Source organism: Cupressus sempervirens, chromosome 3 (genome assembly GCF_028749045.1).
Source record: "Cupressus sempervirens isolate cs-2001-9-10 chromosome 3, ASM2874904v1, whole genome shotgun sequence".
NCBI classification, from domain to species: Eukaryota; Viridiplantae; Streptophyta; class Pinopsida; order Cupressales; family Cupressaceae; genus Cupressus; species Cupressus sempervirens.
The window spans coordinates 418,733,317-418,751,185 of record NC_143120.1 but is presented as its reverse complement, the minus strand read 5'-3'; the positions used below and the strand labels follow the sequence as shown (position 1 = coordinate 418,751,185).

General features: G+C 33.3%; 1 protein-coding gene across 1 annotated transcript; it reads left to right on the top strand.

The window, feature by feature from the left end:
- Positions 1-11,472: 11,472 nt before the first annotated feature.
- Positions 11,473-15,279, top strand: LOC149566804 (glucan endo-1,3-beta-D-glucosidase-like). The gene is made up of 2 exons (XM_089820129.1): positions 11,473-12,574; positions 13,726-15,279. Exons 1-2 carry the CDS (start codon positions 11,892-11,894, stop codon positions 15,014-15,016), a joined length of 1,974 nt encoding a protein of 657 aa, XP_089676255.1. The 5' UTR covers positions 11,473-11,891; the 3' UTR covers positions 15,017-15,279.
- Positions 15,280-17,869: the final 2,590 nt, after the last annotated feature.

Sequence of the window (17,869 nt, the reverse complement as noted above, 5' to 3'; positions counted from 1 at the left end):
AATAATCTAACATGGATGAAAACCAATATCATTGAGGAATGAATCCAGGACCTCTAAACTTTTGAAAAAACCTACATGGCACATGAGTACCACAAGGCCAACACTATGGTGGATAGGTTGGAAAATTGGGGTGTTAAGCATAACAATGTGGCCAAGTGGATGGATGTAAATGACATCTCATCAGAAGTTAATGAAGTCATCGAGAGGGATCGTATCCTGGGTAGATTGGGAATAATTAAATAGCATAATGAAAGTTACTTGTCTGCAAGCCAAGATCAGTACTAACATGTGTGAACTTAATATGGTAATCAATATTTTATGTGAAATACACAAAGTTAAGGTGTGGAAATATGATATTTCTCATACTTTCCATATCTACAAAATCCATCAACCTGTGTCTAGTACCATGAAAGGGAATCAAATTCTTAAGGAGAATAAAGTGGCAAGAAAATGAGGGGAGCCAAAGACTTGCAGGTTCAGAAGGCTTTTGGTTACAGAGACAATGGCAAGGAGAACACCATGGTGGGGGAATGTCACAAAAGGGAGCTAGAGGATGAGGTATAAAAGTGGAAGAGAAGAACTAAGGTCTAGAACATCTTGAAGAAGGGTGAAATCACAAGCTATATTGAACACCTTCACAGATGGAAGCCCTCGGTTACCAAAAGTATGGTAAGAAATTGGAACAAGGGCATGGTTGAAATTGACAGGGTGGACTTATCAGTCACAAAAGAAATCATCTCCCATGTCACTGAGATCCCTATTATTGGAAAGAAATTCTATAAAGACCAAAAGGTTTTTGGGCACGCGGTCCCAGAGCTCACGAAAAATCAAGAGGAGAAACGAAAGCTGGTGAAGAAAGGCACCCACTACCTCCCAAGATCAATCAAGCCTCTATGGAGATTCATGCTTCGAGCCATCATCAAATGCATCACCTTGGACACCACGTTGGACTGCATTTGCACATACCATTTTGTGTTGCTCAACCATTTTAGGTATAGGGCAAAGATCTCTATTCCCTTCTACCTCTATTCTTCCATGAATGACAATATTAATGAGTATCAAGAAAATAAAACAAGGAACCCAACACTCCATGAGGGGCTACTGCTATTGATCTATGAATATTTCAAAGCTAGGACTATCAGTAAACATGTCAAAGATAAGAAAGAGGGGAAGAAAATTAAAGGGGACTTTGATGAGTCCAAGGAGATTTACTCACCTTCGGATACAGAGGAAAGTCTTGAAATGTACACAAACTTTGAGGACTCTGAAATCTCATAGCGAAGCTCAGGGAAAAAAACTCTGCCCACAAAGGATATTGACACCTCTTTAGATAGGGGTTACAATGAATGGGATGAAGGGATGGACATGAGAGGTGAAAGAATAGAGGTAGAGGAGAATATTAGGGAGGTGGAAGGCAAGGAGCGAAGGAAGAGAAAAAGAAAAATAACTATCAAAGTGCCATCCAAAAAAGAGAAGGAAGCTACAGGGACTAGAAAGTGCAAAAGGAAAAGCTCAGATGACAACAAGGATAGATAGGGGGAGGAAAGTGAGAAGGTGGAGGAGGATCCCATTGACAGGCCGGAGCTAGAACCAGAGCAGGGAAATGATGATGTGGGCACTACCACCTATAGATGCTCGGTTACAGGGAAGGATAGGAAGGTGGTATGGAGGAACTTTAACCATGCCTTGGCCAATTTGGGTATCAAAAGGGAACTTATTAGAACCCAAGTTAGAGAAAATGAAGAGGGTAGATTCTAGCTAGAGGAGCTTATTGATCCGGCCCTAGTTATCCTCAGTGACATAGCCGATATACCATGAAATCCTTGACCTCAAATACAGACTAAGCACTCTGGAAAGAGAGACATATAGCCTTAAGAATAGGGTCAGCAAGGATGAGCAAAGTATGGACAAAAGAGTGGATGTAGTGAATACCAGAACCCTTGAGATGGACAAGGCTATGCAAGGCATAGATGAGCATAACATTAACATTCTCAAGGACAATGAGAATATCAAGAAGTTCATTCACTATGTGGACAACTAGAATATATGCAAGGAGCAGGATCCGAACATCAGCCTTAAGGACAGGACTCTTGATGAAGGAGCTAGGAAATGAACCAGATCAAGCACCAGGAAAAAAGATACTCGGACCCTTGATCGGGAGCTTTTAGAGACATTTTCTAAAGCCCCCTAGTCTTTTTTGGGCTGCCCTAGCTTTTTGATGTCTCTCCCTGGCTTTTTCCTATGTATTTCTTTTTAAGGGAGATGTCTTTTCTTTTTCTTTCTGGCTCTCGGTAGCCTTTAACATTTTATTGTTGATTGTTTTATCTATGTTTGAATTTCAAGGCCCTTTTAAAGCTTGTTTTCCTTAATCAAAAAAATCACCTCAGCTTGACACAAGAACAGTAGAAAGCAATAACGAACAATAAATACAAACTCATCATAGAGCATACCAACACATTACCATGGTTGAGTTTAAAAGATCAAAGATCAATTCATCATAAAACCACAAAACACATAACTTCCAAGCCTCTAGTAGACATCCTAAAACTAATCAACACTCTAGTCAACCCAACCCAAAACATAGACAACACACAAAAAATAGAGTATTCTCATAGTTTGTTTTGATTTGCAAACACATAGTTGAGTTTAACAGTAAGGTTTCAATTTTCATTTTCAATGTGAGTTTTCAAATACCTACGATTTACAATTTAACCTTTACTATTTACCCCAATCTTATATTCAAATAAAATGCACAATTACCCTTAATCGATTTAAAGTTCATTGTTGCAAATGACTTAAGTGTAATTATTTATTTAAGTTATTAAAAAAAAAATTCTTGATTTTCCAATAAGTAATTACAACTTTTTAAAAAATCAATAATAATAAATCTATAACTTTATTTAAACAATAATCCTCATTAATTAAACTTAATTAAATTAATTAATAATTATCCAACTAAACATTTATATTAATATCTCATTAATTAATAATAATTAACAAAATTATTAATAACTAATTTGAAATTAACTATATTAATATGTTATTAAATAATGATTAATAAATTTATTAATAAATACATTAATAATAATATACTACATTTAATATATATTTAAAAGTTTATTAATAATAAAATTAACTATTAATAAAATTATAATTTAACATATAATAATAAAACTTTTTATAAAATATAATATATAAAAAATGGAAACAACCTTTGCAATTTTAAATCACCGACTAAGCAGCCACGACAACAAGGCTATCATGGTAGTAGGCGTACGTGTTGTCCACGGTAGCAGGCCTGCTGTGCAACCATTAAAGGTTGCCATAGCCCTTGCTGCCACCGTGTAGGTAAGGTGAGGGGGTGGGGGTGTCACGACCCTACCTCCCCACTTTTATATATATATTTTAAAAAACTATTTCTTTCAAATATAATTTTTAAATAACAATCCTTATTCTATATATATATATATATATATATATATATATATATATATATATATATATATATTTATTTATTTATTTATTTATTTATTTATTTATTTATCTATTTATAAACAATTGCAATTTTAGTCTAATAGGAAAAATATAATCAACCATTCAAATTTCCAAATCTAAAATTTCCATTCCTAAATTCAAAACCCTTCTAGCTTAAATCCCAATTTGTAAAATTACTGAAAACAAGATTCTAATGATATTATAATCTCCACGTATGTAGAAGAAATCAACATGAATATCAGTAATTCCAAATTCAAATATTCGTCACAAACAAAATCAAATAAACAATTCACAGTCACGAAGAAGATAGGAAAAGAAATAGCGTAATTAACTATGCTAATTAATCACAAGAATCTACCTAGACTCTGATGGTAGATCACTACACCCAAAATGATTTGTGAGAGAAATTTCTCCTCTTAAAACCTTCTCTCTTCAAAAAAATTCCTTCTTCCAAAATTTGCGGTCTCTCGAAAATGAATCCTCTATTGTTGATAAGGAGTTCTCTCCTAAATTTGGGGCACTAATTGTGCGATCACCCAAGAGGACTCCTTGCTTACCAATCTTTAACTCTTTATTATCTTTCTTTATCTTTTTCATGCATGTTTCTTGAAATATAAAATATCTTTATTTAATTTCACTTAACTTCTCATTTTAATTAATTTGTTAAATTTTAATCTCATGCACACTTTATGCAATCTTAAAACTTTTAATAAATTAATATCTTTTCACTCTTTAATTTATTTTCAAAATGTTAATTGATAAAATATGTATTAACTTAAATAATAATAGTATTTAGCATTTATTTAAAAATGAACTCTAAATATATTATTAAATTAAATAAATATTATCACGTTTTAAAATTAAATTTATAATTTTATCTTTAAATTTAATTATTTTTATTTAATTAATTTCCAAATTAATTAAATATAACTAAATATTAAAAATGTCACAACAATTTTTCATCAAATTAAATCATTAATTTAATCATTTAATTTGACTTAATTAATAGAAAATTGCCAAAGACTTAAAGGATGAAATACGAAGACCTATCATAGAAAAACACATACAAGATCAAACTATAGGGTTATAATTACAAACTTACATCATACGACATAGTTGGAAGGTAATCAACTCATATACTTGTCCTAATTTTCTAGGAAAAATGGGTTCAAAGGTTAGGATTTGGAATTAAGAATTTATCTCCCCTCTCTTACCATTGAGATAATGCAATAGGGTACACTCATCCTGGCAATTCAGGGAAGTTGATACCGGGTACCTACAATCTGCATAAAATCCATGCATTTACAAACACATATATGCTAAGCTAAACAGGAAATGGCATGAAGTGGTGCATCATGTAGATCTTGACTAGCAGGTGACTACAACTCCCTTCCTTAACCGCATTAGAAACATCATACATAAAGAAAATATACACGCACACCATACACATGCAATATGGGGTAAGTATCCATAAGAAAACACATATGATAATTCATCTACCTAATCATCATCAATAACTGAAATCACTATAATAATCATCATGCATACATGAAGTATAGAGTACCAAGTAGTCTCATCATAAAATCAACTGAACATGAAACAATATCTGATAATCTGAAAGATAATGCTACTAATCATCAAGCATAAAATTGGCCTAAAAGAGTTCAGCAATTAAAAAAAAATGTAAACTAGGGGCAGGCACTACATGAACTAAAGTTTATTGGTGCTCAACATCAACTAAACTTTACTCGGCTTACACTGTTTCACTTGGCTTACACTGTTTCACTTGGCTTGCACTGAAACTTTACTTTGCTCAGCTCCTACTGATTTTTTGCTTGGCTTGAAATAACTTTGCTCGGCACCTATTGTCCACTTGGTCAAGCTTGGCAAACAAACTTTGTTTAACTTGTTTCTTATGAACTTAATCGGTGTAACCATCCTTTGCAACCTTAAGTATATTATCAATGCACTATAATATCATTGTCTTAACTAATCCTTGTACTCCTTTTCTATATCATAACTCAACCTTTCCTCTGGGTGTTGTTGTTACCTCATTTGATCAAATCCTCTTCATTAATCAAACAAATGATAGTACTCAAGTCATCTAAGCAATTGTCTTACCAGCAAGTAGCAGTTTTGACATCAATGACAAAACAATGATTAAAACATATTTATCATACTTGTATCGATCTGTTTACAATAATTTATTCTTAAAGCTAGATTGAATATGGGTAATATTTTTCTTCTTGCCAATGGTAGGGGGGTAGTCACATGGGATACTTGAGGAGTAGGATTGGTTGAAGAACCAACAGATAGGTCAGTAGAGATATTAGTGTTAGTAGGAACACTTTCGATAATGATATTGCAAGGAAGACGTAGCACACAATGAAAATTATATAGAAATACGATCAAATATTGATAACATAATTCTTGCCAAGACTCCTGCATTCTCAAACTTCCATAACAAAAGATTTTAAAATCTTGAAGGAATAAAAAGGAATGGAGACAAGATCATGGTGACAAAAATGATTTAAAATAGGGAAGATATAATAGTAGCTAATACAAAAATGTCCCTCCAAAGAGAGATACTTCTATAGACAATCAAAAATGGTTCGCATCTATGGTTTAATCACATTTTCATACTAACACATCTCATTTTCTCATTTCACTAATTCCAATCTTTTGGCCAACTTGATTATCATTTGAGCATATTATGACATTATTCTTTATCAGTCATATCCCCTTTCAAATCAATTGTAGATCATTTTAAAATCGGTTCCTATTTTATCCAAACTTTACGGAATCAACTCCAAACCATTTCAATATCATCAAAATCTCATCCCATCAACCCTAAACCAATTCAACATCATTGGAATCCTTTTTAATCAACCCAAAATCATCCCAAATCAACCCAAAACCTTCCCAAATCAACCCTAATCAACCCAAAGCATGTCAAATATCTCAAATTTATCATCATCTATCCAACCCTAGGCACTATTATGTCTCTTAGGGCCTTGACAATCTATCAAACCTATAAAATCCAACTTTAGCACTCTCATGTTCCTCAACGCTAGGTCAATTTTTCGTTCTCATCATCTGATCATTGACATTATTGAATCCCTCAGTGTCAGATTGCGACCTTATCAAACTAATTTAGTAACATTGACAATGTTCATTGATGTTATTATGATCAACCCTATCAATCAATTTCAATCATGTGGCCTTTATAATGTTTGTTAAATGTCACATGTCCTTGACATGATGTCAATTCTAATCAATCAATTAATTTGATCATGGTTTGATCTACCCATCATCATCCTAGTCAATATGCATAATCATCACATTTCATCAAAGGATAATCTCACATTTATTTAATTAAATTGGTCAATCATTTACTCATCTACCCTATAGGAGTAGTTAACCCTTAAACTATTCCTATGTCATTTCAATCATTTTCATCCTACATTTATAATTATTCTCACTAACCAAATGTTCTCAATTAATTAATATTTATTAATTAATTGATTCATCCTTTGCAAACTATGGGAATTCTCAATTTTTTAAGTCCTATTTCCACTTCCAATTTCTATTTTACTATTTTCCATTTGTGTGAAATAATGAATTTTTAATCCAAATATTCCACCTAGTCTTGACACATGGACATCATATGTCATAGATTTTCCCTTTACACTTGGCTAATATGTGTCATATTTGACATATTTTATTCCTTACACATGACTATAATAAGCCACTTTCATCATAGATTTTTGTCTACAAGTAGCATTGAGATGTCATAGATTCTCCTCCACTTTTAGCCATGTTGACTTTTGTGTGTCCTAGAACCCTACATTTGGCATCTTGTGTTGTATTTGTCATAGATATTCTAACGAATATCATGCCAAGTTGCACATTCGAGTTGACAAGTGTTCATCCTTTCATTCATGTTTCATCTCTTGCACTTTGGCTATAAATTGAGCCATCTTGCTCTCATTTTCGATCCTTAGAACCCATTAGGTTTGAATCACACTTCTAGTAATCTCAACAGCATCATCCCATTATAGTCTTTTGCTTTCAATTATGTGTACTATAGGCAATTGGAGCTACATCAAATGGAGAAGAAAGAAGGACATGGGAACTTCAATTGAAGAGGGGCTTTTGCTTATGTTGATTTCCTTTATTTCAAATGATTTTCATGGTAGATTAGAAGGGTTTAGTGTATTTTGATTGAGTTTTTGTGGTTGCTCATAGTATGCTAGGTTTTAATTCATTTTCTAGTCCTACAACTTCATGATGAGAAAACATAATATATTCTAGGATTTAGGGAGTTTTTCATGATCAAAATCACCACAGAGTTTGACCAATGATTTCTTTGTCTTAACTAACCTATAAAGATTGGGCTCGTGTGACAACTTGGTCACTTTCTTCCATTTTTGCCCATCAATGGATAAACAAGTAGCCCAAGCAATCATTTCCCCATTTATTTCAAAAGTGATCCCATTTATTGTAACCTTTCTCTCATTCCAAGAATTCACAGTTGCATGGAATAAGTCTCATATAACCGTCCATAGCCTCCATAAAAGGAAAAATCCCACCTTCCTTGATAAATATCTAAGCTCAAGGATCTTTCCGCCATTTATCCTCAATCTTACTCGATTCATCTTTAACCATATCTCCCCCATTTCTAGGTCAGACTCAGGCTTCCCTAAAATATCTAGTGTGATGGCTAATGAAGCTCCAAATAAGAAGAAATTCTTACAGAGAGGGGTACTACTGCAGATTTTCAAAAATATAAATTCCTTATCAAAGCAACCACAGGATTAGTATGAAAAGAGATTCATTTTGTAATTATTATTAGTCATGGAAACATGATAAGCCACATTTTTTTGGCAAGAAGCCATGTGTGAAATGACTTCACTCCTTATACAACTCATCTCAGAGCCATTTCAAAGATTGTACTTAGCAAGAAGGGTTCGACAAATTTTCCCAAAATAAATGCAATCAAGTTTAAAAGTTTTGACATGTTGTAGAAAATCTATTTTGTAATCCTTGTAGTATGAGAAATGGTGCTTAATTTATTAATTCAAAATAAGTCATGAGTAAGTTTGCAAGCGACTTTTTTGAACATAAGGCTACAAGGGAAATTGAAATTTAAATACAACACAATCCCCACCAAGTGGATGACCATCAAAGGGGTCCAATTAAAAGCTTCAAACACAAACAACAATGTCATGGTTAAGGGGTCAAAGTTTGTTCTCCCTGTTAGAAAGGTTAATCTTTCCTTGGATATATTAATTGGGATATTCCAAGGGTCCCTAAATGTAGTTTGTCCTCTTGTACACATGTGGAGGACATGTCATTGTTTGTCCTTTATTCCACATGTAAGGACAACTCTTGTTTATTTCTTTATTTAGTTTATCCTCCTTAAGAGGATTGTGACACTTTGCACACACCTATTATGAATGTGGCATTCATAGAAATGGGAGTTACAAATGCAACTCCTCTCTCATCTCTATATAAGAGATGCTCCTCCTTCTTTCTTCAACACACTCTTAGCACTTGATGTTATTGTATTGAGCTACTTTTGCTCCAACACTCTCTCTCTCTATCTTCTCTAGGCATTTGCCTTCATTCATAATACTCACAAGGGGTTTTCTTTGCTTTCCCCTTATAAATCCTTGTCTCCATTGTTGAACCATCTTGGTGTATGCTCTTGGAGTTTGCATATCTTATGGTAATATTGTTTCACACTTAACTTACTTGAATTGCTTCTCATTCCTTGCTCAATATTATCATTTCTTACACTCCCTTAATGAGGGATTGTGCATCTGTTGGTAGAGGGGCCATTTGCCTCCAACATTTAACTCCATCAACTTCGAACCCTGACCCAACCAAAAGATCAATAGCTATATTCATCTCCCTATAAGTTTGTTGACTAATGATATCATCAAGTCGAGCTAAGAGGGGCTAAATGTCATTAAGAATGTTTAAAACCAACCAACAAACATAACTTCAACAATTAACACATAATCCCCTTCAACAATAATATTTTTCTAGCCAATAGAGATGACCAACTTTTAACCCCATAACAAGGCCAAAGTCTTTGCAACATATTACCCATGTGATCACAAACAATACCAACAAGAACAACATCATTTGAAATTAAGTTTCAACCAAAAGGGGGGGAGACTGCCATTTAGTGAATCAACAACTTAAAATTGTCAAAAGTTTGAAAAAAAGTTAAGGAGCCTCCAATTAAAAATATTGAATACAAACTTCACTTTAAAAGTATTTATAATCTAAGTCAACGTCACTAGTCAATCATGCCATTGATAGAAAATGCACTTAAGTGTTTCTAGATTTCCATAAAAGGGACAATAGAACAAAAGAGTTGACTGGATATCTTTTTAAATCATTTTCTCATATAAAATATCTTACAATTGAAAGTCAACTTTAAATGAATGATTATTATGATTTTGAATAGGTATTTCAAATATATCTATCTAAAATTGTTTAAGAAACATCCATTCACATGTCAACTTGAATAGTATCCAAGGTGAATTTACATTTTATTTAACATATTATGATAAGTATAATATAAGCTTTTGAAATAGATATCTAATATATTTTAAATTATCAATATTGTATACAACTTTTGAACAATTAATAGAGAAATTTTGAACAAATATAGACTCTCATAAAAAGATATGAACAAATTATTTTTATTAAATATTTAATACAAATTATTTTTAATAAATATTTATAATATAATTTATTAATTTATAATATATTTTAAAAGATAATTTAATTCATATGTTTTCTCTTATGTAAGTTTATAATGAGTTGGTGAGAAATAAGAACTTTCAAAAAGATGTTTGTAAACATCGTTAAAAATCTTAAAACGTATGTTAATATTAATTAAGTGTATTTTAACAATTACAAAAATGAATAAAATATAATAGGACAAACAAATTTTAAATTATACAAAAGATTTGAAGATTTGTTCTTGGTTATTTCTCACTTGTGAGTGGTAACAAAGGATATTATAGGATCTTTAATAGATAAGGGTATCAATAGTCATCAATTATGACTAAAATAAGAAATAAATAATTACTTATATATTAAAAATATGATATAATATAATATAAAATTATGTTAAATAATATAACACATATATAATTTAACTAGATAATTAAAATTTAGTACAATAGTTATTTATTTATTATTATATTATATTATTAATAAATACAAAAAAAAACTCCTTCTGACACAACATGTTAGAAAATGATTATATTTATTTACTTTTCAACTATATATTTAAATATTATTCATAAGTAAGACACTTTTGAAAATTAGAATCAATAAATAATTTTTAAACATCCATATACAAGATTTCAAAAATGTTATTTTTGTAATTATTTATTTAATAAAAATAGTCCAACTTAGCTAAAGCTATCATGTGAAACTAGTATAAATATCTTAAATAATTATAATTTAATTTACTACATCTAAAATTATTTATATTTCTTTTATTTTCATTTATTTAGTTTTTTACTAACTTGAGCTTTTTATTTTAATTTCTAAAAAAATGGATAATTTATATCTCCAAGTATTATTATTTAAACAAATATTTTATGTGATATTTATTAAATTTTTATTAAAAATATTTTATATTTATAATAAATTTAAACTTTCAACATGTAGATGGTTGTCAAATTTAACTTAAAAGAATAAAAGTTAACATTAACACGTTCACACCATCCCACTCCCACTTCGCCCATTTTGCCATTGTAGAATGCCATTTATATAAATAGTTTTATATAAATTGTAAGTTGAAATTTGTGCCCCTTTAATTTGAAAATAAGATAAACTTGAAAAATGAAATGGATAAACGTGAAAAACCAAAATTGCACAACCAAAATTGCAAATCTGATTGGTATAAAATAGAATTAAGAATAGTCCATTACAGTAACTGGCTCTCTTCTCGAGAGAATACAACGCATAAACAATTCCTAAGCATCGGAAATATCGTCCTTGAAATTCCATAGCGGGGCCGACATTCAAATTTAGATTCATACATTTAGGATGGCAGTTGCAACAAATCTTTTTCAGACTGGTTATTCCCTCCTTTGCTGTTGAACACTTCCTGCTGCCAAAATAGTCATCTCCAATTGCAATCAAATCTCCCTTGGAATGTCAACCCATCCGGAGTCACCAATCCAAAAGTATACCCCTTCTAGTTCTTCTTAATCCATTTAAATTCAGCTGTATTCCTCACCAGAAACACCACAAGGCATGTTTTTCGAGCGCATACCAAATATGAGCTGGTGAATCGAAATCCTAAATATTGGCTTTCTCCCAATTCGAAACAGCCCAAAAAAACTCCTATCTCATCCACAATGCACCCAATAACAAGTGCATTTCCGGCTGTGAATAACACGGCCGCAGCCGATCCAACACCATTCTTCGCCCAAAATCTCCTTAAACCCCCTTTGCCCACAAACGCAGCCTGGCAAAATTTTGCCCTAAAAAAGGGCAATCAATCGGAATATATTCACCCATACCTTGTCCAATCCAGTCATGGCGGCCTTACAGTCTGCTACCCGGCCCGAGTCGTCAAAACAGCCCTCATTTTCCAAGCATTCATTGCCAATCTCATCATTTCCTGCGCGCCCTCGGGCTCTCATAAGATTACTTACTACGACGATCTCAGTGTTAATCTGCAGCTCCCTGGTCCTCTCATGGTTCCCCTGGTGCGAGGAAGCCCTTACATCACTTGCATTGTCAAGGGTGGGCGCCTTAAATTCTCCACCGTACATTCTGTCTTGGATGTTTCTTCCTTCAATGGCTATACCAAGCACAAAATCCAGTTCGACAATGGCCAAACATGGCTTCTTTATAGCTCTGCCCCCTTGAAGCTCAAATCTGACCTCTCTGTGTCGGGGAAATTCCTTGGCGTCCTCAGATTGGCCTTGCTTTCTGACAAATTCGACCAGTTTGCGGATGATAAAGAGAAATTGTTGGATCGCTTTAGTAGCTGCTATCCGATCTCTGCTCATGTCGACCTCAGCGCCCCTTTCAGGCAAGCATTTCATCTTTGTTTCATTCAACATTTTGACGAGAAAGCCCATTTGGTTTTAGTTAGTTATTGCAAAATTCCTCAAGCTTTTCTATATAATGGGATTGAATGTGATAGATTCTCTGAACATTATAGGGTTGGTTTCGATTTGGAATGCTTTTGACAATATTTGTGTAAATATTTTTTGCATCGAGTCTCGGATTATTTCTGATAGTTATCAAGGATTAGATTTTCAAATGTCAAAAAAAATATGTGCCTGTCGGATTGGAATTTTTATTAGATACTCTATTATTTACCTTGTTTTAACTTTTATTGCTTCCATATTTTCCATTTTTAACTTTCTACTCCTCATCTTTGTATAAGTTTCTGAAAGGCGGAGCCATGAAATTAGCACATAATAAAAAGATGCTAGAGCATTCCTTACAGGAATTTCAAATGATGATGATGTAGGTCCTCTTAGAACTGGCAAACTATTCATTCATTTTAACGGAGGATCTTGGGCTCATCTCATATAGGTTTTGAGGTCGCCTCTATTTATCCAACTGTAGGCTTGTTTGGATCCGGTCTGCAGTTGAAACGGTTTATAGGCATGTCGCCTTGTTTTGAACTGTGAGTCCTGGACCCAAAGTGCAAGCTCCAAGTCGCTGGGCTGCTCATTCAGATTCTCCTCGTGAAAGGAAAAACATATATCTTAATATTTTTGTAGCATCCAAAGGATAAAACAGAGAATCTGCAGCATAGAGATTTCAGTTCTCAGGTTTTTCTTGTCTATTTCTGCTTAATTCTGATTGAGATTTGACAGGTTTAATTTACTGCATTTTCATGGAGTTTTGCCCTTGGAAGAACTAAATTGTCCTGCTGTCCACAGTCTCCACATAACTTTTTGCTGTCGTTCATACAGTTGTCAATTTGAATGAGAATTTCAGCAAGCTCTGTTTAATTGTTGTAGTTTGAAAGCCTGTGCCCTGTATACTAGTTTGAGATTGCAAATTTATTGCCTAGTATCCACTATCCTGGTGAAATAAGACATTAATAGAAGATGTGCTCACTAAAAAGTTAGCCTACAATGTACAAGTTGCTATATGAGATGGAACGATTAGCCTATTATTTCACACTTCTAACAGATCCTCCATTCCTTCATTGTTCATCTTCAGGATTCGCTATAAGTGGGAGACAAAAGGCAGTGGGGATTTGCTGATGCTTTCCCACTCTGTACACAGACAAATAATGTCAGACCCAGGGCATGATAAGGTCATCTCAGATTTCAGATACAGAAGCATAGACGGGGACCTGTTGGGTATAATTGGGGATAAATGGGTTTTAGAGGAAACACCCATACCCATAACCTGGCATTCAATCAAGGGCTTCCAGAGCCAGAAGGAAATGAATAAAGTGGTCACTGCTCTGAAGCAGGATGTTGCAGACCTGAACGAGATCAATTCCACAGCTTCTTATTTCTATGGGAAGGCGATCGCCAGAGCTGCCAGATTGGCTTTGATAGCAGAGGAAACAAATTGTCATAGCCTGATCCCTCGTATAAGGAAGTTTTTGAAGAAATTCATAACACCCTGGCTGGATGGGACTTTTGAAGGGAATGGATTTGGGTATGATAACAAATGGGGTGGGCTGATCAGCAGAAACGGTGCCAATGATTCGACTGCTGATTTTGGATTCGGAGTGTACAATGATCATCACTACCATTTTGGCTACTTTTGCTATGCAATTGCTGTTCTTGCCAAGCTTGATCCCAATTGGGGTAGCAAGTTCAAACCCCAGGTGTATGCCATTGTGAAGGATTTCATGACTCTTAATCCTGAAGAAGAGCTTTTGTATCCTCGGCTGAGGAGTTTCGATCTGTGGAAGCTGCATTCATGGGCCAGCGGGCTCACAGAGTTCCCAAATGGGAGAAACCAGGAGAGCACCAGTGAGGCCGTGAATGCATACTATTCTGCTGCTCTGTTAGGTTTTGCTTACAGAGACAGAGATCTGATTGGGATTGGTTCTACCTTGGCTGCATTGGAGATGAGATCTGCCAAGCAATGGTGGCATGTTCCTTTGAATAGCACTATTTATGAATCTGAATTTGTTGAAGAAAACCGCGTACTGGGTATCTTGTGGGCAAATAGGAGGGTCAGTGAACTTTGGTTTGCTCCAGCTGAATGGAGGGAATGCAGAACTGGTATTCAATTGCTTCCCATTCTGCCCATTACTGAGCTTTTGTTCTCTGATACTGGGTACGTTGAGGAGTTGGTGGAATGGACTGTTCCTGCATTGAGCAGAAAGGATGTTGGAGAGGGATGGAAGGGATTTCTGTATGCATTAGAGAGTTTGTATGACAAAGACAGCGCTCTGCAGAAGGTGGAGACTTTGAAAGGATATGATGATGGCAATTCACTCACAAATTTGTTGTGGTGGATATATACAAGAGGTACTGATAGACTTTAGCTATTGTTGAACATAGAAAATCTATTTGTTTTTCCAGAAACCCCCTTTTATGTGGCATAGGTTAGTGGAAATGTCCATGCAACCAATTTAGAAACATTTCATAATTTTTTTCCATAGATGCTTTTATGAAATGTTTTTCATTTGGTTGTATAACTAGATGCCTGATTATTTTCAGTGTCATCAGTGTCACTGAACATCATTTATGCTTAAAATGCAAGATTTCTGAATGATCTTAATAAAGGATTTGGCTTCATTTGCATTAATATTTTGATTTGTTTTCAGCTTTCTTGTAACCACATTGTAAGCACTAAAATAAATAATTGGGTGTTTGAATCTTTTCAATTAAAAAAGAAATTGATAAAAAATAAAATTCTTTATTTAAAGTATACAAACATTAAATTTTGAACAAATGTAAATTTTATATGTTGTTTCATTTTCTTCTATTGTCTTTCTTAATTTTAATAGTTTATATAAAATATGATATGTTGTATAATTTAAAATTAAGAATTATAATTTTCTGTACTTATTAGATCTGTTCTTATTAGTAGAGAGATTTTTATGGTTGAATAATATTGGAATACATATTTTATTTTTTGGAGAATTGAATTTTGTGTGTTTTAGAATATAAATTCAAAATGTATCTTTTATAAATCTCAATTTCACAAGTGTGTGCACTAACATTGATGAAGAATCTATGACAACATTTACTATACAAATATATAACTAAGACTAATTAGATAGAGCGAAACTTCATTAATTGCCAAGTGAATTAATTTTTTATCAAACATATATTCTAATTAGATTTATTATAGAAAATCGCCTTAAATATAAATATTAAATTGCTTTAGAACCAATATAAAAAAACCTTATTTTTCTTAGAAATCTATAATAAATTTGAAAATTATAAAAATATGACTTTGTATATCTATTAATTTATTCATTTTTTTATATTAGAATAGTTCAAATATGAAGTTACATCATTGTTTCATGAGAATCCATTGTTACTCAAAAATACTAAAAAGTATCACCTATCAGCTACAACTATAGATCAACATTTACATCATAATTGAAAATATTATCAAGTGTTATTATCTAGGTAGCTCAACTATATTAACACGACAAAAAATGATTTACACCTAGAACCAAGAAAAGCAATATGAATGCTACATTCAACTAAGAGATACTTGTCCTTTTTCATTGGCATCATCTTCAACTATTTGAAGACTTTGAGTAATACTCTTAGGGCCTACTTGTCTATCATCAAGCTTGAGGTTTTTGATAAATTGATTCATATTCTCGAGCTCCCTTTGATTGAGCATGCCATTGAACAGAGAAATACTGGCAATAAATTGCATCCTTCTTGTGTATCAAAAGTTGACCTTCCCTCATCAACATCATGAATTTGTCCCTAGAAATTTCAAGTGCAAGAACAACCTATGGCATTATGTGAAAGTGAAAAAGTTTACATCCAAACTCAGCATGTTGTCTCCTCCTTTGAAAAATCTCTCCATTTACATCCTTCCAAAGGAGCCATAAAATGTCACATGTTAAGAGAAACCAAAAGGTGTTAGCTTTTAAATCAAATGACTCCACAAAAACAACTAAGGTTTCACTCCATGAAAGATCGAGACCACTATTCCATGTAATGGGAGAACCACAAAAAATAGACCATACACCACAAGTATAGCTACACTAAAAAAAAATGCTCATACATTTTAGGAACTGAACAAGGACCACACATAATGGGACTACCTTTATCACAAGGGATGGTATAACCTACAACAAGTTTCTTTAGCAATAACAAGCTTCTAAAACAAGACATTTTAGATTGACAAGGGGAGTGCCAAAAAGAGTCAAAGATAAAATATCATTTAGAGACAAACCAACTCAAACCCCAATCTTCATTCACTCTATCAAAGGTAGAGAATCCATCTTTTAACATATTATAAATCCAACCTATGATAGAAAATTTGTGCGTAGCCACTTTAGGCCCCGAGACCAAGTAGAAGAATTGAAGTATGTTATTCATATTATCAAAATTATTCTCATCCAATTCAATAAATAAAGTAGTATCACCAGCAAATTGAGCATTAAGGAGGATCTTCTAATTAGGAAGTGTGATATCTTTTTATTGGGGGGCCCAAATTGAGGATCCCTAAGAATATAAAACAGAGCATTTTCTACTATTACAAATAGAGTGGGGGCAATAGGGAACCCTTGTCTTATAGACCTTTAGAGAGTAATACTTTTAGTTAATTCATCATTGACATCAATGACTGCGGAGGAGTCTTTAAGGAGAATGTTGACCCATTTATAAAAATATGGAGGAAAGCCAAAAGCTTGAAGCATGCCCATAACAAAGGGTCACTCAATTCTATCATATGCCTTCTCAAAATCTAACAATACCATCACTACATTTTGACCTTCACTCATAGCCCAATGCATTGTTTCCCAACTAGTGATCAAGTTCTCAAGAATGAATCTCCCCTTTATGAAGCCAATTTGAGTTGGAGATATAAGCTCATTGAGAACCCCCCCATTATTCTGGCTAATACCTTAGCAACAATTTTATAAACAGATTCAACAGTGTGATAGGTCTACAGTTCTTAACTTGGGTCTTATCACCACCCTTAGGTAGGATTTTAATAATTCCCTTGTTGGTATTAGAACCTAAAGTTCCTTGATTAAAGACATCTTCAAGTGTGATAGGTCTATCTAGCCTCCTAAGTTCATTTTTTGGTATTTTTATAGCAATGAGCTTAAGGCTCTTCTTAAGAGTTGATCTGTTATCATCATTATATTCAAAGGTAAATAAATCCTTATAGAAGTTATAGAAATCTTCCTTAATAGTGC